This window comes from Lissotriton helveticus, chromosome 4_1, assembly GCF_964261635.1.
Source record: "Lissotriton helveticus chromosome 4_1, aLisHel1.1, whole genome shotgun sequence".
Lineage (NCBI taxonomy): Eukaryota > Metazoa > Chordata > Amphibia > Caudata > Salamandridae > Lissotriton > Lissotriton helveticus.
The window spans coordinates 101,188,680-101,213,485 of record NC_136063.1 but is presented as its reverse complement, the minus strand read 5'-3'; the positions used below and the strand labels follow the sequence as shown (position 1 = coordinate 101,213,485).

Genomic DNA, 24,806 nt, shown 5'->3' with positions numbered 1-24,806 from the left:
GAGTTCCCGTATGAGGTCTCTGTAGGAAGGACAGCGTGGACTCTCCCCCCATCCCCACACTCTCTATCCGCCGTCGCGGATATCCGGCCCCCGGGAAATTAGTAGGAGGGGCATCTAACCGCCTCCCCCCCTGGGAGGGGCCCATGGCCATCTCCCCATAGGCGCCCCAACCTTAGTGGGTGCCGCCTCCCCGTGGAAGGGGCCAATGGCCGTCTTCCCCCGGGCGCTCCCATCCATTGTGGGTGGCGCCCCACTCTAGGGACCTTGAAATTACTGCTCACCGATCATGACCTTACCGCCACAGACCGGATAGTTGACCGACTAGCCGGTCCCCCCTACTCCTCCTACAGGTCATGCTTCCTCAAACCCCTTAGCCATGCAACGAAGTCTCCTATGAATAAGTCATTCCCCTCCCTGGACAGGTGAACCCCATCGTTCAGATACATTTGATCACCCCGAATACACCCATGAGGAATGTTATGCAACTGCGCAGAACGGAACAATCTACCAATTTTATTATTGACCCGTTTAACTGAATGGTTCAGTGCTGACACCGAAAGGCCCCCCTGCCACATCTTCCTAGGAATCATGTGGGACCAGGCAATCGTACACCCCGGGACTCTTTTAGCCAACCAGCTAACAGCCGACAAAATTCGTTCAAGTAACACTCGTCTACCCAGTGTCACCAAGTCGTTGCCTCCCAGGTGTACTATGACTACAGATGGTGGTGACCTATACCGCCCTAGAAGCCCCTCGAAAAATGATTCAAAGTGATCAAAAACGAGCCCACCCTTCCCATGGAAGGCCACTCTGAACCCGTATTCCCCAGGTGCGTGAATCGCGTCACCTTCCTTGAATACATCGCCGGCGCGCCTCACGTATGAGTGGCCCACGACCCATACCATCCTCTCTCCAGTCGGTGGCCTCTGACCGCTGGTCTCCTGGTGCTGGGTCGACCTCAAATTCCGCCCCGCGTGGCAGGCTCGCGAAACTGTAAAGTAAACAAAAGACAGAAAACGTGAGTGCATGTCAATTGATCACTCACAACATGTGCAATCGCACATGCCTCTTGAAGCAATTCGAGGACCAACGGCCCAATTGTTTCACTTCCTCAGCACTCTGACCCCTGGCTGTAGCCTCAGTAGCAGCCCCTATCCTAAAGGAGTGGGTCCCAAAATCGCACGGGTCCATGCCCGCGTCAGCGATTGACAGTGCTAGCACCCTCTGAAACTGAAATCTCGTCAGTGGAGTGCCATCCTTGTGTCGGAGCAAACCCCCCCCCATGCGGCCGCCCTTAGCGCCAAATAGTCTTCCACACACTTCCACGGGCAGATGGGGGACCCACGCTTGCGCTGTACGACCACACTGTTTCCCATAGCCCCCTGGTCAGTCTTGGACCTGGCTATCACGATCACCATCGAATCATCCCTTATTTGGATGTGATCCCTGCACAAGCCTCCCACCATATCTCTCTTGTTCCTTGCGACAAGTTCGCTCACCCTCATAGCCCCATGGAATGCCAATGTGAACGCTGCCCGGAACAGAACTGCTTCGAAATGGGAGGAACACGTCTCATCCAGCTTTGCTAAAAGCAGAGACAGTCTGTCTAAGCCAATCGGGTGCCTCATATCTTGCTTGCAACCCTCAAGGCGCTGCCAGCCGCGAAGGGCTTTTTTCACCAAAAAGGAACCTGTAGGGTCTTTTATGCCGTGTACCTGGGCCATGAATGAAATGGCCGCCCTATGCCTACTGGCCGTTGCCGCTGATCGGCCCTCTCTGTGCAGCGCTACCAAGTACCCCAGGAAGGATTCCTCCTGACCCCAGTTCTGACTCTCTGTGGGACCCAAATATGTGCAATAGGAACGAAACGCTCCTTCGTATGCTTTCCTTGTCCTGGGGGCTAAACTCGCTGCCACGAGGTCTTGTAATCCGGGGCACCGATTAGCCATATTGTTTCGGGGAATGGTGCTGCCTCTAGGTCCGCTGTGGGTAGATAACCCCTGAATGCCTGCATATGTGAACGAGAGAGTGCATCAGCCGCATGATTCAGTACACCTGGCACATGTTTCGCCCTGAACTGTACATTCAATCTCATGCAAAGCAGCACAATTTCTTTCAACAATCTCAAGATCAATTTGCAGCGTGCTGCCTGTTGGTTAATGCACTCGACAACAGTCATATTATCAGACCAAAACACCACTGAGCGGTCCCTGAAGTCGTCAGACCATGTCATCAGAGCAACCCAGATGGGGAATAACTCCAGGAACCCAATGTTACCTGTGAGACCATTGGAGTGCCACCATGTTGGCCATGTTTGTGCCGACCATCGATTACCTAAGATGGCGCCAAAACCCACGCTCCCTGCTGAGTCGGTCCATAGACCTAGTTCATCTGAAGACTCTGGCGGGGAGTTCCACACGACTCGACCGTTGAAGTCCGCCAGAAATGCCAACCAAATACGCATATCCTGGCGAACCTCCCCTGACAGTCTCGTACGGTGGTGACCCTCTTTGAGACCTACCATAGCTTGCGCGATAGAGCGCGAAAAGGGGCGGGCCATAGGCATCACCCTCAAGGCAAAATTAAGCTGACCCACTGTTTGTTGTAACTGGTGCAGGGTCACTTTCTCCCCACTCAGGCATTGCATCAAGGAAGCCCGAAACTTGACCACTTTTTCCATCGGTAATCGGAAACACCCCTCCACAGAATCGAGTTCAATTCCCAGAAACTCCAGTGAAGTAGATGGTCCAACCGTCTTACCTGGTGCCAATGGGACTCCAAATTCACTCATGAGGATGCAGAAATCATACAGCGCCTGCGCGCAGTTCGTATCACCGGCTGCCCCGAAGAACAGGAAGTCATCCAGATAATGCATAACATGTCTATGCCCTGTAGCCTCGGTGAATGCCCATTCTAAAAAACAGCTAAACATTTCAAAATACGCACAAGAAATGGAGCAACCCATGGGCATGCATTTATCCATGTAATAACTTCCCTGAAATGCAAAACCTAGCAGGCGCTGATCCTGCGGGCGCACCGGAAGCAACCGGAACGCTGATTCGATATCAGATTTCGCCATCAGCGCCCCAGGGCCTAGGCGGTTCAACATGGCCACGGCATCGTCGAACGATGCATATCGTACTGAACAAACTTCTGGGTCAATGGCATCATTCACCGAGGAACCCCTAGGAGCAGAAAGGTTATGTATGAGTCTAAACTCCCCTGGGTCTTTCTTCGGGACAACCCCCAACGGGGAACAGATGAACTCAGCCACCGGCGGGCGACGAAAGGGCCCAGCCACTCGCCCTAAACTGACTTCTTTTGCTATTTTCTTTTCTGCCACGCCTGGGTTGTGCTGTACCGATAACTGGTTTCTACAAAAGGAGTTCCCCCCCAAAATCCCCCGCCGGGATGTGGAAGCCATGTAAGAATCCCTTCCTCAACACCCCAGCGGATACATGATCAGGGTATTTGTTTAACCACGGAATCATAACCATGAGATCAACGGGTGTAGGCAATCGGTCACAAAAGTCTACCTCACTCCTGCTTAGACCCGCCTTTACCCCCCGTCCCGCTAATTTTTGATCTACATGCACTTTCCGGGTGTGAGGAATTCCCACAGCCGGCACACACATGCTTAAACTTGCATGTCCCCTGCGGTCTGTTACAGTTGCCTCTATTGAAGCCCCAACAGACCCCCCCTTTTCCGCCATTCCCGCCAACTCTAGGCTGGTAGCCCCCACCTGTGCCTGCTCGAAAGGGCACCCCGGGCTTTTGGCGGACCACTCCGGACCCGCTCCCGCCTGGCGAGGACGTACCTGTCGCCCCTGGCAGGAGCTGCTTGTGCCATGACACCGAGTCCAAACAATCCCAAGACAAAGAAGCATCATATTCTTTTGCTTTACGGAATTTCATGTCATAGCCTTTCCATTCTTCCCCCTCATACATTGAATAGAAATCCATAATGCGATTCTGATAGCAAATCAACTCAGTCATAACCTCGGGTTTACGTTCCCCCATCACTGCGGTAAATATCGAGAAGGCCTTAACCCAGTTCGTCACTGTCTCGTCCACCCTGAACTCGGCCATCTTGGCGCGCCAGACACTCGGGTGCCACAAATCTTTCTGCGTTTTAGCATACTCCATCTCGCGATGGTCAGTTAACAATGAAAACATGTTGACATACTTGTCTCCCCCATATTAACTCTTTCGTGGCCATGGGAATGTGCTGTGCAACCTTTTCCCGCCTTGAGGGTATTGAGCCCTCCCCCGCCATCGGCAATGCGAGCTTACCCGGATCCGCCGTTGCTGCCGCCGTCTTTTCCTGACCAGCTGCTGGTACTCCAGGTGCCACCTGTGGGGGAACAAGAGGAACACTCGCCTTTGCGACATCTCTCGATTGCCGCAACTGCTTTATTAATACTCTGGCTTCTTCGGCCGGATCTCCCGGGGTCACTGTGCCCCCCACCTTTGTTTTGAGCCATGCCGTCAACTGTGCGGCCAATTCTGGGGGCATTTCATCATCCTCGGCCGAGGTGATCACCACCGGGATCGGCTGGCCTAAATCTGGTTTCTGAACCGGGTTATCAGCCGGTACGAGGGGGGCGATGGGGGGTACCTCTGGGACCGGGACCCCCCCCCCGAAACCGCCCTTTCTTTGACCCGCTTCCCTCTTACCCCGGGGACGACTCCCGGCAAGGCTGGGCCTATTACCTTTTTCGGCTGACCTGGGTCGTTCAATGCGGCCAATTGCTTCTTCACCTCCGCTAAACCTCTACCGAGCGATTGGACTTGTCCGAGCTTTCGGTCCATACAAGCGATCCGGTTCGACAACAGGCGTAACACCCTCTCCGTCTCGGAACCCTTTCCTGCTTTCTTGCTAGGCATGGTTTCGAGTCTTCGCCCTTGGTCGATCCACGAGGTCCTGAAATCTGTGAGCCCTCGAAACTGAAAGAGAAAAAAACAGGATTACCAAGTTCAAAATTGCTGCTTGTTCCGCCGAGGGCTCACGGGCAACAAGTGGGTGCAGCCTTCCGATCCGAGGAACAAGAGGACGCTCCTCTGGATTCCCGCTCCTTTATTCTTCTGCGGGAGGGCGTGTACCAGTCACCGGTACGCCTACGGGGCGTGGTCGTCTTCCGTTGAGGTGTCTAGGACAACCCCTCTTGGGCGGGGGAAGGCGCGCCCCGGCTACGCCGCTTCGGGCATACCAGCCGGGCTACGCCCACCCCGCCCAAAATGGTTTCCCGGGAGGTTCGGGGCACCCATTCATACGTTCGGGGGGACCGAGTGGTCGCCCCTTTCCATCTTCACTGGTTTCCGGTGAAAAAAAGAGCTAAATTTAAGGCCCTATGTCTGACCTTCAAAGCACTTCAGACGATAGGACCTGAATATTTGAAACAACATCTTCTATTGTATTTCCCAAACAGAACACTTCGCTCTGCCACAAACAAACTGCTTCAGGTTTCAAAAATCAGAAGGGTGCGCTGGGCAGGAAGTTGTTTCTTTTTCCACACTGTCAAACTTTGGAATAGATTGCCGTTATCCATAAAGAACAGCACAACTCTTCTCTCTTTCAGGAAGGCCTTAAAAACTTGGCTTTTCTTGCACTGATTCCTCTCTTGGTAGTTTCTCTCCGCTGTAGCGCCTAGACGCCCTTGGGTATTCGAGCGCGATATAAATCATAAATTCATTCATTCATTCAATTCACTGTCAGAACCAGTGTGGGATGGTTTGTCTTTCAAGTGTCCTTTCCAGGCTGCTCTCCAGACCCGGCCTTTATGTAGAGTGATGTTTCTCACTAGCCTGCAGCATTCACATTAGAGGTATAAAGAGGTGTGATCGTTCTGCATCTGATGGTCTTCACTCAGACTGAAAAGTGTGATCAAGGAAAGATAAGTGGCTAGGCCTCACTTAAAGGGTTGCCTTTACCTTGCACAGCAGAGTACCAGTCCCACCATTCTCTCCTGCTGTCTATTAAATGGCACTACTCCAGGAAGACTATTCTGCTGCCCCTGTCTCACCAAAAGACCTAATTGAATTTCTAAAGGAGCCTTGCCTCCTCTTCCCTCACTTCAGTGTCTACGTCTCCACCCTCCAGCTTCAGGAATGTCTGCAATACTGTACCACTGTCTGAGAAAACAACCTCTTCTGCAAATGCCAGGAGTGACTACAACAGGCCTCCATTACTCTAGTTCACTCACACTTGTAATCTCACACTTGTAACTTAACAGCCATGGTCCACGCAGACCACATATATAAAACATTATACTTGGGATGTTAGCGCTATGATCTGGGTAACTACGTAGAAGCCCAACTTTACACAAATCGGAAAGTAGGCTTCCATGCCAGTGAGACAGATATAAAGGTCCGGTCACAACTATGTATTTACTGTAGTCCACTGTCTGTCAGCTATGGCACACTTGATGCCCTTCTCCTGGTCATAGAACAGGTTTGGGATACCAGATTCATGCAATCAGGCGCTCGGGGCAGGTGAACAGGACTGTACACTCTTCGGGAGGGGGGGGGGAATTCAGGTCCAAACGATGGGAACGTATCAGACTTGTTGATTCTGGACTCCATTATGAGAGATGAGAACTATCTTTAATTTATAAGTTCTGCAGAAGTCCAAAATGTTGTGTGTAGTGATATATTCTGCAGATGACGCAGTGATTGATGAATTTAGATCCCTAAACTGAATATCCAGCCTCTTTGTCAATTAAATGATTCCCAACTGAAGTCATTGAAAATATCTGGAAGGCTTTCAAATGTATCCGTTTTCTAGGTGACCATGCTCCAGCAGGAGTTCTGGAAAAGCTCCTTGGCAGCCTAAAAAGCGAGCTGCACACATACACCGCAACTCAAAAAAGGCAATAACTACCCTCTGTAAAAAACAGAAAAGCCAGCCTAAATCTTTAAATCCCCATACAGCCCTCTGCAGATGACACCCAAATACAAATAGGCTTCTCTAGATACCTCCACAACTATATCTATTTCAAATGGCCCTTCACTAAACAAAATAAGGAGGGAGGGAGAAGTTGCCATAATCCATGACTCAAAGACGGAATTTATTATTTCTGTACTGAAATAAGATGTAATAACCTGGCTCATCCTAACATTTTTGCGCAAATCATCATTTGAGCTGGCATGGTAAACAATCTGTGAAATGTTTTTCGACAAACAATTCCAAATGTCCAACATGAGACACATGCATTCTCTCTAATCAGTAACAAATAGTGTCAGGGTAGTGGAAGCAGTTGTGAATACCTAATTCAACTAATGTACTGCATTTTATGTTGGCCTGTTGAGTCCTAAGTTCCATTATATACACAATATACAATGTGTAGGATGTCTTTGATTTTAGGTCTTAAAAAAGGTATCATATCACAGCAACTAGAAAATGTCTACCCTGGTTGCTAGTCGAAAAGAGAATTTAAGTTGGGCTACCTAGTATACAAGTAAATCCATGATATGGTGCCACCCCATCTTCATAACCACATGTATGTCCATGCAACTGCCAGAGATTTGAGAAGTGTGTTCATCTCCATCTATATAAGCCAATCTTATTTCGGCAGCACTGGAATATTATCAGACCCACATGAAGAGACCTGGCTGATAGTGCACACTTCGAAAATGTAGCTAGTTAAAGTATATGTCTTGGTAATATGTGTTTTTTCTTGTCTTTATACAGTTTCTCGGTGATTCTCTGAATGCCATTTCAGATGATACCTGGATTTGTCAGCTAAGTCAAGAAATGTGCAAACGTCTGAACTGCTACAGTGGATTCTTTGTAGAAAAGGTTTGTAGATTCATATTAGCTGGGTTTGAACAAGTAATTCGGAACTAGAATGCTTGCTAAGGGCATTTGTTTCCTTTCTAGTAATTGTGTCTGCGTTTATAGGTGATAGTTTGTTATGGTCAGTGCCAGTTTGTGTTTTCAGTTTGTTGTTTTACAATTCCAGAGCTTGCTAATGAAATTTTGTAATCCAAAGGATTATATTTTTCTGCTTTCATAATTGAATTGCATTGTACATTTAGTTGACGGGGATGGCCTCACCCTTGAGAGAAGATGTGGTCCATAAAATTCCTATTTTAAAACCAGCCAATGTCTCACTTCAGCTTGTTTACATTCTTGTAGTGGTGGTATAAATGAACAGTGGTCCTAGACCTATTAATCGCATAAATTGACTCAATCAATCTTCATTTCTTAATTTCTAACAATCCAGAGCACTTCAACCGAATCTGCTCCAATTAAATTAATCTTAGTGAAAAAGAGATAAACAAGCCACTACAACCAAAAGCAGAGACACAATGTATCATCTTTTTGAATTCATTTTGTACAAATATTGTATTATTTCCATGAGTAAAAACCAACAGAGCAGTTGCCCAAACAGAGCGTGCAAAGAAGAGTGATCAGAGTGTTAGGTGAATAAGAAGGGAAAACGAATTCACAGTAGTAATCATAACAGTTTCACATTACTTATCAAACAATAACAGTAATATAATTCTTGCCGTATTGAGTACCTGGCCAAACACAAATTACTTAAATAACCATTACAATCAAAATTGTTTCACAGGGACATTCATGCCCACAATATGCACTATGTAAGGTTGAAAATAATGGTCCACGGTAAGAATGATAGCGTCGACGTTTCGACTCATCTTAAGGCCAACCGGTCATTTGAACCTGGGGCATGCGAGTCTTCATCAGGACAAGATAAAAGCAGGGCAACCAAGGGGTATCGATGACCATGTAAGGGGATAGAGGGGATATTACCCAATTGTAGTGGCAATGAAGATTAATTCAAAAAGGCCCAAGAAGGGAGAGGGCATATGCTTACCCTGCGGTGGAGAAGCAACGAGGTGAGTATCCTCGATCAGTACTGTCTACTTGGTCTCCTGTAAGACAAATTTATACAATGCATCTATACTTGATCAATTCCAGATGTGTAATCTTCCATCTAGGGTCATGAAGGAATTGAAATTTTTACCTTAATGATAAAGGACTAAGTCGTCAAGTCTAAGGGGTGGGCACAATATTTCGTGTATGTGCCAGTGTCATGGTCGTACCTAAAGAATGAAAGGCAACATCAGTCTATTGACCTGCAACAGTATCAATCATGGAAGTTGAAAATTAATTCACGACTATTACCTTAATCAAATTCACTTTCTTTTGGGTACATCCAAAAAACGCTCCTGTCAACAAAAGTTCAGGCAGCTGTTTGAATGAAAGAGGAAAAAACTCCATTTAAAATCCTAAATTAAAATCTGCCGAAGAACGATGTCAATACAGTTACTAAACTCGTTCAGCTTCTCAGAGCACAGCGTAACTACCCAGAAAGGTAAGAAAATTACCGTTTGGCCGCTTGTTCGAGTAAAGAGCCAAGCCTTAGTTCTGCAAGGACGCTGCTACGTCAGACGTATTAACGCGTCCAAGTTATTCGATTCTAACCTGCGAGGCTGGTCATAGAAAGGGGACTAATCTTCATTTGCACACACAATACACCTAAATGTAAATGTAAATGTATTTGAGCTTGTAAAGCACACTGCTACCCGTTCATAGGTCTCCTGGCGCTGTATAACTCTGGGGAACCCGTCCTGGCTTTCCCTGTGGGATGGTCCCTGCTGGGAGGGCCCAAGGTGGAGCAAGGCATCCCCGGAATTGATGGGGCCGTTGTGGAGATTAGGCAAGCTAATGCCCAGAGTTGCCGAGTGGAACCCCTGATTAGAGTAAGCACCGAAGCGAGAATTATCGAGTCCGCTGACCAAGGTCCACGACCCTGCCGCGTCAGGAATTGAACCCTGGTCCCGGGCCGACTTCTGCTCTCAGGTCTGCCGCCTCTAACCAGTGAGCCACACTACTCCACTAAGTGCATCCCTACCCGGGTTAAGTTATTCCAAAAGCCAAAGAATCTTTTTTAATAATCTTTTTAAAAAAAGGGAATTACGATTAACGAATTAACAATGTGAAAGGTAATTTTCATCGTCTTATATCTCAATATGTAGCCATCGCCATTTTGCTATGGAGTAAGGCGTCATTCGATGACTCCAGTCGATGGTGACCATAGAAAGGGGACTATCCTTATTGTTTACAAAAAAGGGCGAGGGACCACCTAAGTACATTTAGAGTTGGTCAATGAATTATCCACAGTTTAATCATAAATATTACCGGTAAACCCACCAACATTCTTTTTGGAGGAGGAGGTGGCCCGATAATAGTCATACCCTAATGATAACCCAATGGTGAAACTACCTGATATAAATGGGCAAAGTACAATGTAGGGATATCAGACAAAATTTGGTGTTCCACTAACAAGACATTAAATTTCAATTTCTCTGATGGTAAAAATGTATTAACCACAATATTACAACATTACATTGTGATATAATTATATCCCGTCAAAAGGTTGAATAAAAAGGAACAAAGTCAGTGTTTTTATAACGAGTATAGTCACATATTCCTACATAAGTACCAAAGAGAAATGAAACGGTATTATTTCATATATCATGTTTCACAGGGACATATTACATGTTCTACCTGTGATCATACAGTAATCTCACTTTTGCAAAGTTTACATATCTTCTCATATCCTTAGCAGTGACACTTGTTTATTTATCTCCTCAAGTTCATTCAGGCCCTTATTGACTGTGTCTAAAGAGTATATCCACTTACACTCTCTTCTAATTAAAGTATTATGCAGGTCACCGCCGCGTGGGTTTGCTGTTACTTTTTCGATGACCCACCACTTCAAACTGTTCTCTGAGTGTTCGAATTTACTGAAGTGGTCCACTAAAGGAGCTCCTTGGACTCTACAGCGTATCCGACTCATATGCTGTAGAAACCGACACTTCACTTTCTGTGTGGTCTGGCCCACGTACATCAAACCACACGGACACATAATGGCATAGATTAACCATGAGGTATTACAATTAGTGTGATCCGTGAGCTTATATATCTGGTTGTTATGGCTGAACGTAGTTCCCTCTACAGTGAGCGGGCAGGCTTTACAAGAACTACAATTCTTATGCCCCGTCACTGCTGGCATTCCCCACAGTGTGGATTGACTTGAAGATTGTTGTGTGGGTAGCAATGATTTTACCAAATGATCGCGAATGTTTCTGCCCTTTCGAAATGCGTGCAGTGGCGGAGGAATACCCCCTAGTTCATTGCTGATTAGATGCCAATGCCGGTTAACACATTTTTTTGATGGCATTGCTTTTTGTATTTAAAGTCGTTACACATACTAATCTTTCTTCTTTCGATTTTGGGTTCACATTCAGTAAGTGCTCACGGTGGTTATGCCAGACCCGTTTACGGGCTTTCTTAAGTAATCGCATTGGATAGCCTCGTTCATTTAGTCTTGCCAATAAAAGTGCGGATTCATCAAGGTAATCTTCCTTCTTGAAACAATTCCGACGCAACCTCAGGAACTGACCAATGGGCAAGTTGTCCCTGAGGTTGCGTGGATGACGGCTCGTGTATCTAAGAAGGGTATTTCTATCACTGCTCTTTCTGTAAAGAGTAGTATACAGGCTTCCTTCTTCCGTCTTGATTTGTACATCTAAAAAAATTGATGGACATAGCATCTGATTCCAGAGTGAATTGGATGTCTTTTGAGCAATTGTTCACCCAGCCATGGAAGTTCGTTAGTTCTGACTGTTTTCCCTCCCAAATAAGGAGGACTTCGTCAATATACCTTACCCATAATAAAATATTATTACGATAAGGATTATATTGATTCAGAATGTATTTGTTCTCATATTCGCTCATATAGATGATGGCTAAGTTGGGGGCAAAACTTGCCCCCATCGCCACTCCATTGGTTTGAATATAATATTTGTCCTGATATATAAAGAAATTCTTGGTCATTGCAATTGTTAATAATTGAATGATAAAGTCTGTTGGGACTCTGTGTGGTGCAATTCTCATATTCAATACCCTTTCCATACAAATTAGTGCCGCTTGTTGGGGGAGATTAGTGTATAAAGCTGCAATATCCATTGCAGCTAGTATACACTTATTGCAATCGTATTGAAATCCTTCCACCAATTGGATGGTGTGCATGGTGTCCCTAACATATGTAGGAGTGGCATTAGCGATGGGTTTTAAAAACACGTCCACATATTTACACAAAGGTTCCAACAATGAACCACAACCCGAAATTATTGGTCTTCCAGGGGGGTCTTCTAATCTTTTGTGCACCTTGGGGAGGGTGTATATTGTTGGCATTCTTGGATTTTTGTTATTTAAGAAATCGTGTTCTTGTTTGGTGATAACCCCCTGCTCCAAGGCTCCTTGGGTCAATTTTTGGATCGAGTCACTGATTGCCTTTGTGGGATCTTTTTTCAAAAGAGTATAATTACCCTGCACTGCCAATTGTGAAAGGATTTCAAGTTTATATTTCTCCAGGCTTTGGACTACAATAGCCCCGCCTTTGTCGGCGGGCTTTATAACAATGTTGCTGTTGTTCTGTAATGCAGTCCTTTCTTGCCGCCTTATATTGTAAGGAACATATTGTGGAGCAGCTAATGTTTCATCAACATCTCTTGACACCACTTGCTCATAGGCCATTATTTTATGGTCTAGCGTGTGAATGGGGGGATTGAACTTTGACGGAGGTCATAGTCCACTTCCCGAAAACACTGGATTGTATGGAATTTTCAAGATATAGTGTTTGAGACGGATTTTCCGGAAGAATTGTTGTAACTCAATTTTCAGGTTGAAATCATTAGGCATTGAAGTGGGCACAAAGGACAGTCCCTTTGACAGGACGTCCTGTTCTATAGGGGTCAATTGATAATCTGATACATTGATTATTGGGTTTTCTGGTTTATGGGTCACCATTTGTAATGTTGGCGCCTCGTTTTGATTTCTCCGTGGGAGTCCTGTTGAAAGTGCGTTTGTTCCTCCCATGTCCTGCACCTCTGTTCCACACTGGAGTTCTCGAACCCCTGGGTCTCCCCCAAAGACGACCTCTCACAGGTGGACCCCACCATTGGTCCTCGTCTAAGAAAAGGTTGTTGTTCTGGGTAGTTCTGAACGGGATTGTTAGTAGATGCACCAGTGCTAGTGCTGGGGCGTTCTGAGTCACTGTCCGAACTACTCACAAAGGAGGATCCAGAGAAAGTGTTGTATCTCTTATATCCCCCTCTGCCTCTGCTAGACAATCCACCCCGTTGATCCCTAACAAAGTAACCCTCTTGTAGGTAGGCATATGTGTTTTTTTTATCATACACTTTGATATCTTTGGCCACTTTCTCCAATTTCGTGCCTTGTGTATAAATATCAAATTCCCTTATGGTCTTCTCCAGCCTCTCCAGAGCCTCTTTTGCATTCACAAGGGCCTTGTCATCTATGATTTCTTTTCTTAAATCCGCTATTTCTTTTGTGAGTCTTTCGACCTCCTCTACTGCAGTTTCAATGCCCAACACCATCCAATGTCTTGAACAGGTGTTGGACACGAAACTGAAGTTTTCTTTAAACTTCGGATTTTCAAGGAAGATGGCCGGTTCGTTACGTACCTGAAGACCAATTGGAATCACGTTCGAACGGAGATATTTTGCTAAAGTGTGGCCATGAAGCCTAGTTCTAATTAGCTTTTTTTCAAGTCTCTCTAACTTTGAGATTTTTTTTTTTTCACAACAGATTTTATTGAATAATCAAGCAAGACAATGAGTGTGGTACCCCACAGTCAGGAGAAACCACCACGCAGATGAAGACATCACATAAAACAGGATTGGAATCTGAATCAAACATATTGCAAATCGCTTTTAAGCAACCTACCCCCACCCGTTCCCATCCCCAACACCCAACCGCCCTCAACCAATCCCACCCCGCAATCCCTCCCTAACCCCATGCACATGCGAAGAAGAAACAGCTGTAAATACGTATAGAGTGGTCGGTCTGGCACCAGACACAGGCCTACACCAAGGGGGAAGCTCAGAGTTCTTCCTCGGGGTCAACGGGGGGGTCAAGCGGCAAGTCTCTATACTCAGCCCACCTTTTCCATATCCGAAAGTGTTTGCGGGGGCACCCACGTGCTTCAAAGATAGGGCGCTCCAGGCCCATGCAAAAGTCCAGACCCGCCCTCCAAACACACAGGGGGGGAGCCCGTTCATCCTTCCACGCCCGCGCCAGGTCTCTCTTGGCCAGTACCAACCCCAACAGCAGTAGGTGGCGCTTATAGCGATTCCCTCCCACCCCCTCGAGAATATTAAGCAAACCTAAGCGGTGTGTTCGGGGCAGGTCCCATCCTAACACTTCAGACAAACAACTCCACACACCCCTCCAAAAGCCAGCAAGCCTAGGACACAGCCACAGGGTATGGAGCAGCGAGCCAACCTCTGCACCACAACGCAAGCATTCCGGCGATGCAATCAGTCCAGCTTTCCAGAGGCGTTCACGCGTAAAATAGGCCCTGTGGAGGACCTTAAATTGGATGAACCTGAGCCTCATCGCGATTGCCGTCCCACGCGGGGATTCCAGGGCCTCTCGCCAGTCATCCTCGTCTAGAGACCCGACATCAGCTTCCCATGCCGTCCGCAGGGGAAGAAGGTCGGAGGCGCAGTGGGTGACCATCGTCTGGTAAATGCGGGACACCTTTTTGTCCCCAAGCTCCCCCATGAACAGCTTCGCCTCAATAGGGCTAAAGTCGGGGAGCGACTCCAGGTCGGCAATGTACGGTGTGAGCGCATGCCGCAGCTGTAGGTAACGGAAGAACTGAGTCCGCGGCAAGTGGAACTCCTCACTCAGGACCTGGAACGACTTAAGAGCAGCACCAGACAGCACATCACCCAGCGACGATATCCCGATTGCATCCCAGCCACCAAAACCCGGCAAGGAGGCCAGGGCAGGCAATCTGCCATTACGCCACAGAGGCGTTTCCGCCGTCAGCCTACCCCACCAGCCCATGCGTTGCAATGCCTGACGCCAAACAAGGAAGACTGTCTTCGTAACACTAGGCAAGCCCCGACGCAGCCGGGCGGAGTAGAGAAGCATATGGAGGGTATTATCGCCCATAAGTGCGCGCTCTAATGCATATGCCGGGTCGCCTCTATCACCATACCACCAGTCATTAAGGACGAGTAGGTGAGCTGCTTGGTAGTAGGACAGAAGGTCCGAGGTGGCGAGTCCCCCACAGTATGTAGAGAGGAAGCACGTGCGTAACGCCACCCTGGCCGAACCCCCGGCCCACAGGAATTGCCCCAGGACCGAGTTCACTCGCCGAAACCAGGAAGCCGGAACCGAGTGGGGATAATTTTGCAATTGGTATAGAAGGCGTGGAAGCGCCACCATCTTAAAGATGGCGGACCGGCCAAAGATGTTAAGAGGCATCCGGGACCATGTTTTAACGTCGGTCTGCACCCGTTCCCACACCGGCAGCACCGAGCGTTCCCACGCGAGGGTCGCGGACTCGGACAGGAACACCCCTAGGTACTGCAGGCCACCAGTCGCCACTCGCAGGTCCAGCGTCCAGGGGTCCGACACTGCACCGCCACCCAGGACCCACAAGGTGGATTTGCTGAGGTTGAGGTATAAGCCGGATACGTCACCAAAGACCCGCATTATTTCCAATACCCGCGGCCCAGAGCGACGCAGGTCGGTCAGGAAGAAAAGGACGTCATCCGCGTACAGCGCGATCCTATCGGAGAGGCCCTGGGGCCATACAAATCCTCGGAGTTGCGCATCTATACGCACCCAGGCGGCCAACGGCTCCATAGCCAGGGCGAAAAGATAAGGGGAGAGAGGGCATCCCTGTCGGGTACCCCGGCCAATACGGAATGTCTCCGACACAGCCCCGGCAACACGCACAGCGGCCGTGATGTCTGTGTACAGTAGTTTAATATAGGATATAAAAACAGGGCCGAGGTTGAGACGGGGTAGGAGCGCAAACAGGTAAGTCCAGCTCACCGAGTCGAACGCCTTATTAATGTCTGCAAGCAACAGAGCAGCCTGCTCACCCATGGCTCCCATGGCCCCGATCGCAGCCCACGCACGCCGAATATTATGGCGTGTAGCCCTGCCGGGCATGAAGCCCGATTGGTCGGGGTGTACCAGGTCCACTATGTAAGGAAGCAACCGATTTGCCAGGGCCTTAGCCAGTGTCTTGGCTTCTATATTGAGCAGCGAGATGGGGCGATACGAGTCGTGACTATCAGGGGGCTTACCCGGCTTCGGAAAAACCACGATTTCAGCATGGCGCCAATCAGGCGGCAGCCTGCCCCGAGTACGCGCCGCTTCCAGAGCACACCGAAAATGGGGTCCCAATTGCGTGTAGAATTTCTTATAAAATTCACAGGGATAACCGCTTGGCCCGGGGGCTTTACCCGCATTGAGCTGTCCCAGGGCCTCCCCAAGTTCCTCCGCCGTGAGAGGAGCATCCAGAGATTCCCTGACATCATCAGACACCATTTTAGGGGGTAGGTCATCGATGAACTTGGCAACATCCTCACCCGTCAGATTATCACATGGGGCGTATTGCGCTCCGAAGTAGGCGGCAAAGCTCGCCGCTAGGCGGACAGGGTCAGTAATGGCTGTGCCGTCTTCCGCCAGAAGACCGGGCAGGGTGACAGGGTTGATGCTATATTGGCAGAGTCTATAAAGCATAGAACTCGACTTGTCACCCCACTGGCAAATCCTGCTCCGTGTGGCCAGCCACGCCTGTCTGGCCTCGTCCAGCAGGACTGACGCGTAGGACTGCTGCGCTTGGAGTAGCAGTCGCACACCAATATCGTCACCCCCCCCACGACTCCGCCGCTCCAATGTCTCCACTTGTGCCGCAGCTGCCACGATCGCCTCTCGACGATCCCGACGAGCCGCAGAGGCCCAAGCGATATCCACCCCTCTCATCGTGGGCTTCAAAGCCTCCCACACCACGACCGCGTCGATATTATCAACAAGGTTCTCCCGCCAGTAGTGATCAATGGCTTCCCGGAGGTGCTTAACATAGCCAGGTTGCTGGAGATGCCATGAGGACATCCTCCATCGAAAGGGCTGTCGTGCCTTGAAAAGTTCTACGTCGAGCGAAACTGGGGAATGATCAGACAGCCCCCTAGGCAAAATCTCCACCGCACGCACTCTGCTCATGCACACTCGGGGAACAAACAAGTAATCCAGGCGAGAAAAGGAACCATGTACCGCAGACACAAACGTATATTCACGTGAAGTAGGGTGCATATGTCGCCAAGCATCCATCCAGCCCAGGGCATCACACATCGCTCGCAGCTTCGTAGAGGGAGGGGAGAGGGGAAGAGGGGGGTCTAGCCCTCCCGGCCCTCGGCGCCCCCTGCGGTCCATGCAAGCATCCATCACCTCGTTCCAGTCACCCCCAACCACCGCCAGGAACTCTTGGACATCCCCCCATACCTGGAAAATCCTCTCAGCCAGGGCCCATTGCAGGGGGGGGGGGCATAAACACTCCCAAGAACTACGGGCTCTGTACCCACCGTGCCCCTGACAAACAAATAGCGACCCTGCGGGTCCGCCCACGTCTTCACATGTACGAAGTGCACCCTACGGTGGATCAGCACAGCCACCCCTCTGGACCCCCTGGTAAAGCCGGCATGGTACACCTGGTGATAGCCCAATCGCTGCAAACTGAGTGCTTTCGACCCCATCATATGTGTCTCCTGAAGCAGAAGCACATCGGCAGTGGCCCTCTTCCCCCAGCGCAAGACCGCCCCACGTTTCACCTTGTCTAACAACCCCCTGACATTCCACGTGACTACTCTTAGGGACTCCACTGGGAGCCTGTGCGTAGTATCAACCATAGTCGGATGGAGTCCGCCAGGAAGGCCCCTCGTGTCCACACCACCCACCACTCAACAACAGCCGCATATTCATAAAAAGCATGTGCATCCCCCCCTTGCCACCCAAACACCCAAAAACTGTAGGGGCTGCTAAAGCCAGTCCCATTCCAACTCCCCACACCCCCAACCCCCCTCCCCTACACCTCATAGAACCATGAAGCATCTGTCGCGGCATGGGCGATCCCAAGCCCAAAACAGAGGGCACAGGACCTACCATGCCAATGGATCCCAACTCCCTTAGGCCCATCCTCACTACCCCCCCCCCCCCAAAAACAAACTCCTACAAGGTAGGAGTGGGACAGCCCCCAATCGGCAGTACCCACCACCCCACTCAACTTCCACGAACATAGTAACAAGAAGACATCGAGGCATCAGGAAAGCGTCCAAGGCGCCGGGCCACCGCCCCCATTCCACTCAGTCTCAGTAGCCACGCTACCCAGCCAGGAGCACAGAGTACCTGAAAGCGGCAGTGTCACTTCCCGGACATGTCAGAGTCCTTGGGTCCGTGGCCTCCCGGCGCACCAGCGGCAGAGGCCGAACGCTTCCGCGATCTAGATCTCCGGTTTCTCTTACCCTTGGACGGGTGATCTCTGCGTTCCGGTGAGGAACCCCTCGAGGACCCGGGATTCAATCCCGGCTGGTCATGCGGCCGCAGCGCCACAGTTTCATCCGTCCAACGAAACAACTCCTCCGGAGTATCAAAAAACAATGTCTTGGACTGGAAAATCACTCTCAGACGAGCCGGGTACAGCAGGGAGTATTGGAGACCCAGACCGCGGAGCTTCGCCTTGGCATTCATGAAGGATTGTCGTTTCTGCTGCACGATTCTGGTATAGTCGGGGAACACCATGATCTTGTGATTTTCATAGAGGATGGCATCTTTGGACCTCGCCTCCCTCAGGATAACGTCGCGATCGTGGTAGTTCAGTATCCGAGCGATCACCGCCCTGGGCCGCTCACCCTCCGGCGGCCGTTGGGTCAAGGCGCGATGGGCGCGCTCAATGATGAAGCACGAGGACAGGCCCTCCGGAGGCATCCAGCTCAGCAGCCACTGGGTAAGGAATTGCGCCATGTCCCCCTTCTCGCACCGTTCCGGAAAACCAACAAATCGGAGGTTGTTGCGGCGGGCGCGACCTTCAGCATCCTCAGCCCGCAGCGCCAGATTCTTCTGCACCGATTCCACCACCGCCAGCCGTTTCTTCAAGGACCCAACATCGTCCTCCACGACAGATATTCTGGACTCCGCCTCAGTAATCCGCGCCACCGCATTCCGCAGGTCTTGGCGGATCAGGGTAACATCTGCGCCCACCGCGCCAATTTTAGCGTCCAGCATGTCCCGGGATTGGGTGATGGCGGCCATGAGCGCGGTATTATCCGGGGGGGACGGTGGATTCTGACCCCCACCCGACGGGCCCGGTCCCCCAGTTGGCCCCGTGTATTTGTCGATGGTCGGTTGCTTGGATTGGCTGCCGCCCCCACCTCGGGTCATGATCGCCGCCTGTCCACGGGCCTCCAACAATCAACACAGCCGTGGCAATGGGGATCCCCACGCCCTTCGTCCACTCCAGTGGGGACTCCGTCTGCCAGGCACGACCCTCCACCAGAAGCGGGCAGCCGGCGTCCCCTTCTCGTCACAGTCCAGGCAAGGTATAGCAGGCACCGGGAAACACCCCCTCACCACTCGTGGCCCCAGGGCGATCGATGGGGCCCGTCCACTTGCTGCCCACCCGTGGGCCTGTCGTCTCCGCCAGCGGTGTCTGGGGGTCCAGGAGGGGGCGTCCACAACTCGCCGCCCGCCACAGGGTCCGCCGACTGACACCCCGCCGTGAAGTGGACCTCCAATGCAGAGAGGCAGCAGCCAGGCGTCCTCCACGGTCAGGAGCTGCACCCAGCTATCCTCGGGCGGGAGTCGCGAAAATTGAGGCCCCGGCTCCGCCGGGTCCGCTAGGCCCCTCGTAGGCTGTGGGCGACCCTCGCCCCCTCAAGGCAGTGGCACTGCAGTCGGGTCACGGGGGGGGACCGATCCCGCCCCCGCTTGTCTTGCTGGGTCGTTAGCAGCCCAGGGAATGCGGCAAGGCCGCCGCGCCACTCAGGTGTCTCCCGGGCGGGGGGCGCCAAAATTGAGGTCCCGGCTTCAGCGCCGCACCAGGCCGCTCTCCGTCGCCAAGCGCCCCGCAGCAGTCAAGGCGCCGACGTCTCCAGTGACCGCACCGGAGGATGGCCAGAGCTCTCCGCAGCAATCGCCTCGCTCAGGGAGTGTGGCAGAAGCTCGGGGACAGGATAAGTGGACGGATAAGGCTCGGGCAAGCGGGAGCTCTAGGAAGCTGCGACCGCCATTGCCGCGCTCGTAGCCACGCCCCCCTAACTTTGAGATTTTACCATTCAATGATAAATCATTGGTCACAGTACTACCAGCTATAAAAGTACCCCCTCTTATGCGATTAATAGGTCTAGGACCACTGTTCATTTACACTGTAATGTACCCAGGTCCATACCTTGTGGGTTACCCCATTTTCTTAATGGTTTACATTCTTGAGCACTGATAACACCTGAGTTACTATCATGAGGTACAATGGAAAAGGGAGAATGAAAATTGAGAAAGTACCATAAATCTAATGAAAAGAAAGTAACATGATAAAGAAAGGGCAAGGTCTGAGGAATGCAGGTCCTGATATACAGATGAAAACGCAAGTGAATGTGGGCAGACTGAAATTCAGTTGCAACCCCTCAGGTAATATTTAACCCAGTGAGTTTTCTTTTTTTCAGTAATTGAAGAGCCTCAGAATGGTTAATTTCTCCTGGAAGTGAGCATTGGTTCCTCTGTACCCTAGCCCTCTATAAACCCTTTAGAAGAGAGAACCGTTGCATCCTTGGACTTGCATTTCTTCTCATTGAGAAAGCACCCAATTGCAAAATGCGCTCCTGTGGTACTGGACAATCTTTTCAAACCAGAACTCTTATAAAAGATACGATGGGGATAGTTATGTTTTGAAATGTCACCGACCTAGATCAGAGCATCTTGGTGTACATCAGGTTCCTATATACTAATCCCTAAAGAGGTTGAGACAGAATTCTTCCTGGTAGCAACACGGTTACTGTATTAAGTCCCACAGCTGCAACAAACATCTTGAAAAAAGCCCTGTAGTCTCGACTTGTGTCCATTCCTTACCGCCTCTCCCATCCAACCCGTTCTGCGAAATGGCTTCTAGAGTTAAGGTCATCCTTTCAGGGCCCTTGTTTTGTGCACCAGTGGTCAGTGTCTTGCATGGCTCCTCGCTTCTGGCGTGGAAAGTCGTGTACAGAACGAATGTCAGTGGGTGAGGGTGGCGTCTTTGTAAATACTGCAATGTCATCCCTGCGACCACGACGCTGACGACGAATGCGGAGTCGATCAACGCCACCTTCTGACGCGCAGGGGTACTGCTGGTGAAAAATTTTCCGGATCCAGTCCGACTCCTGGGGGTTATTATAAGGTAAGGAATCTATAACTAACCTATGTTTCTTACAGATATATTGTTACCAAAGGTAAGTAACTTGTTCTTTAGTGCCTTCCCCTGAGGAGTCTGATTTTCTGGGATGGGTTAGGTACTCTGGCCCCTCACCTTGGGTCACAATTCAGACACCCTTTGCCTGAAAACCTGGTGGTACAGGCGTCTTCCTGTTTCAAGCAAATTCCAGGGCAATTACCACCGTGCCCCTCAACAGGAAGTCCGCAAACCTGGAGGCCATGGTAAAGAAGTGGAGTATACTCATGTTTTGTGAGACATTGCAAGCATGGAAGTGCTATGTCTACCTGACCACTTAAGACAAATTCAAAGAAGGGGTCAGTGAAGGTGAGAGTGTCTGTAGGCAGAGCACTAGAGCAGGTGAGGACACCATTTATTCTGTGGCCAGGCCCATGGGACCTTTGGTGGTCCTAAGGAGACGCATGTGGCTGAGGTCAACTGTATGTTCAGACAATTTACATGCCTTTTGATGGCTCTCGCCTGTCTGCGGACAAAGCTGCCATCCAATTTTCTCTCTTGGCCCTGCGATGTTGCTTAGCTTGTTAGCGAAAAAGCAGATTCGGCCCTCAATCAATTTAAAGATAGCAAGAACACCGCTCTCTCTTAGGGCCTGTCTGCTCCAATCCAACAATAGTTACACCCCCCTCTGTGACTTTTGTATAGGCTACCAAACTCAACAGCCCCAGCCTATGCAATCTGCCCTGCAGGCTCCACAGCTATTTAGGGACAGATGCTGTGGCTCACACAGACAGCGTGGACAGCAGGGCCAGAGCGCAGCCTAGTCTCTACACCCCATCAACTGCCACAAATGGAAACATGCTTTAGTATGTCCTTCTGGACGCATAGCTACCTTGTCGGATGAAGGGTCCAGCATTTTTTCTCTGGGTGACAGGCGATTACAGTAGACAAGGGGATCCTGTGAATAGTCTATCACAGCAATGGCCAACCATTTACTTCCACCCTGCTGCACCTTTCACCACCCTCAAGTCAGCTGACTGGATGCCATCTGTCTGTTTAATAGCAGGAAGCCCAAGGAGCCATAGAGTGTGTCCTGACTTCAGAAATAGTCTTTGGCTACTGCACCCACTATTTTCGGGTGTCAAGAAGTGTGAATGCCATCGTACTAGTCTATATCTACGACCTTTCTGTGAAAAGAGCAAATCTGATAAAGATTTCTAGGTGCAGATTCCTTACCTTAGAATTATCTCCAGGTGTCAGGCTGAATGTGAAAACTTTTTTTGTGAGCAGTAACCCTGCACAGCAGTAGGTGGCGTTGTACGTCATGGCGTGACATCATCTGCGCTGGAAGTGACGTGCACTCTCCCAATATAGGCATCATCCCAGTGCACTGATGTCTTTCCCCTCCAGTCAGCGCAGATTTGGAGAGAGCTACCCCCGGTCAATTTTTGACTGACCTTTTTTTTTACTTCTGTCAAAGTCTTTTTTGAGAAATCTTCTGGTGTGGTAGGAATGTCCACTAGTAAGTCTGGCTTCAATCCCTGTGGCACCTGTCATCAACAGATATCTGTGATGGACCCGCACCTTGTTTGCCTCTGGTGCCTGGAGCTCGACCACGACATGGAAGACCTGCACTGATTGCCGCGCCATTCACCCGGAGGCCTTGAGGGAGCAGTTCTCAAGCTCCTTGCCGTTCTATGTACTATGCCATGATGGTCTCGATCCGGGTCGAGAGGAAGGTCCCGGGAGGTTTTCCCTTTCACACCCACGGTCAAGGAATCCAAGAGACTGGAAAGCATTGGGAAGAAAATGTTCTCTTCCGCCAGTCTAGCATTGCGGTCTGGGAGGTGCACTGTCTGGACTTACGCCAGCAGGTTCACCCTCATTGCCAGTTGGGCCTTATGGATCTGTTCCCGACTCTGACCGTGAATTCACAGCCTTTGCCTGGATTTTGGCCCCGCTGAGCCCATAGTCATTTCTGACTCAGACAAAGAACCGGATCAGCATTGTTCAGTGTCCACACCAGTGCCGGTCCAACGATGGTCCGGGCTAAAGACACTGTCTTCTTTCCTTCACAATCACTGTGGGTATTTTGACTGGCGTGGATGTAAGGATCCTTACCTCCACTCTGATCCCCAAGAAGACCCGTTGGCCCAATTGGATGACAACTAGTATGGGGAGCTGGCAGATGCCTCGGGCTGAGATTTTCTTAGTGTACCTACAGAGGAAGTGGCAACCTTTGCTAAGGTGATGAGGAGAGCAGCTGACGTAATCTACTCCAGCTGCCCTCCTGGGAAGTCAAGACAAATGTCTTGATGGAGGTGCTTCAACTGGGGGTATCCCATTCAGAATTGCTACTGCCCTTCCATAAAGCCTGCTTGGATGTCCTTCTCGGACCTGGGCCAAGTCCTTCACTGGCACCCCTGTGGACAGGACAATTACACGTCGCCACCGCCGCACACCTGGGAACCCAGCTTTCCTTACCCAACACCCCACCCCTGATGGTGCAATCCTCAATTTCCAAAGTAAATCCTGGGGCGTTCCTTACCACTCAACCGGACACGGAATCCAGGAGGCTGTATAACTTGCACTGCCGTCGGTGAACACTCAGGGGGAGGCCAATACTAATAGAATCGACGGTGAGGGCTCAGCAATTGTGGCACTGAAAACCACCAAATTCAAAAAATGTTGCGAATGTTTTTCTATTTAGTCCACTCAACACCTTGAAAAGGATCCACCGTCCAGAGAACCACAACTGACAAATGTTATTTCAATGACTCAAGGGAGTAGACTTCTTTCCACAAAAATATCACAGAGTCCAAATTCAGTTGATTCCCAAGTTGTTCTTTTATTTGATTATCAGTCCAATACTGGCGACAATATCCACAGTTGATTCCACAATTATTTATGTCGATCCAAAACAAAACATCAAACAGCCGACGCATTTCGTCCACAAAAGGACATCATCAGGGCTGTTGGAAAATAAATCAAAAACAAATACATTACATCACTGCCATCATATGTACATTGTTCACACATGTTGCTTAATACCTAAACCACACAAAAGCATTCCACTTTTACAAAACATAGACCAATTGTCACCTGCCTATTTCACAGTCTAAAAGTTCCTATGAACATATCTATAATTTATACATTGAACTCACAGAACCAGCTTGCTTCAGAAGAAAACACCTGTCAAATGGACACTAGTCACAGATATAATCCATTTACATAACCAAATTTATGGCGAACGCCTACCTCAAAAATAGCTTATCCCAAAAATGATATTCTTTCTCCAGGTCCCATCACATGTAAAGTTTGTAACCACGTAATACTCAATATCTGTAGGGAGACAATTATATTGATATGTGAGGCACCCGAAGATCTTAATAGTTACTTCCATCTTTCGGCTAGCATCAAGTTTCCAAAGTGTCCAAAGATGGTAAAAATATCATTGTCCACTACCAACCTCCATCTTGTTTCTCATACTTTTCTCAACTACCTTACACATTCTTGTGTACTGCATATATTCTC

The 24,806-nt window shown here is 49.7% G+C and overlaps 1 protein-coding gene across 5 annotated transcripts in view; it reads left to right on the top strand.

Annotated features, from left to right (window-relative positions):
* The window catches only part of MROH1 (maestro heat like repeat family member 1), a 2,054,050-nt gene that overhangs the window by 894,650 nt on the left and 1,134,594 nt on the right, over positions 1–24,806 (top strand). For all 5 annotated transcript variants that reach the window (XM_078686516.1, XM_078686513.1, XM_078686514.1 and 2 more), the window contains one exon: positions 7,691–7,798. In XM_078686516.1, coding sequence (XP_078542642.1) covers positions 7,691–7,798 — 108 coding nt within the window. The remainder of the gene's footprint in view (positions 1–7,690; positions 7,799–24,806) is intronic.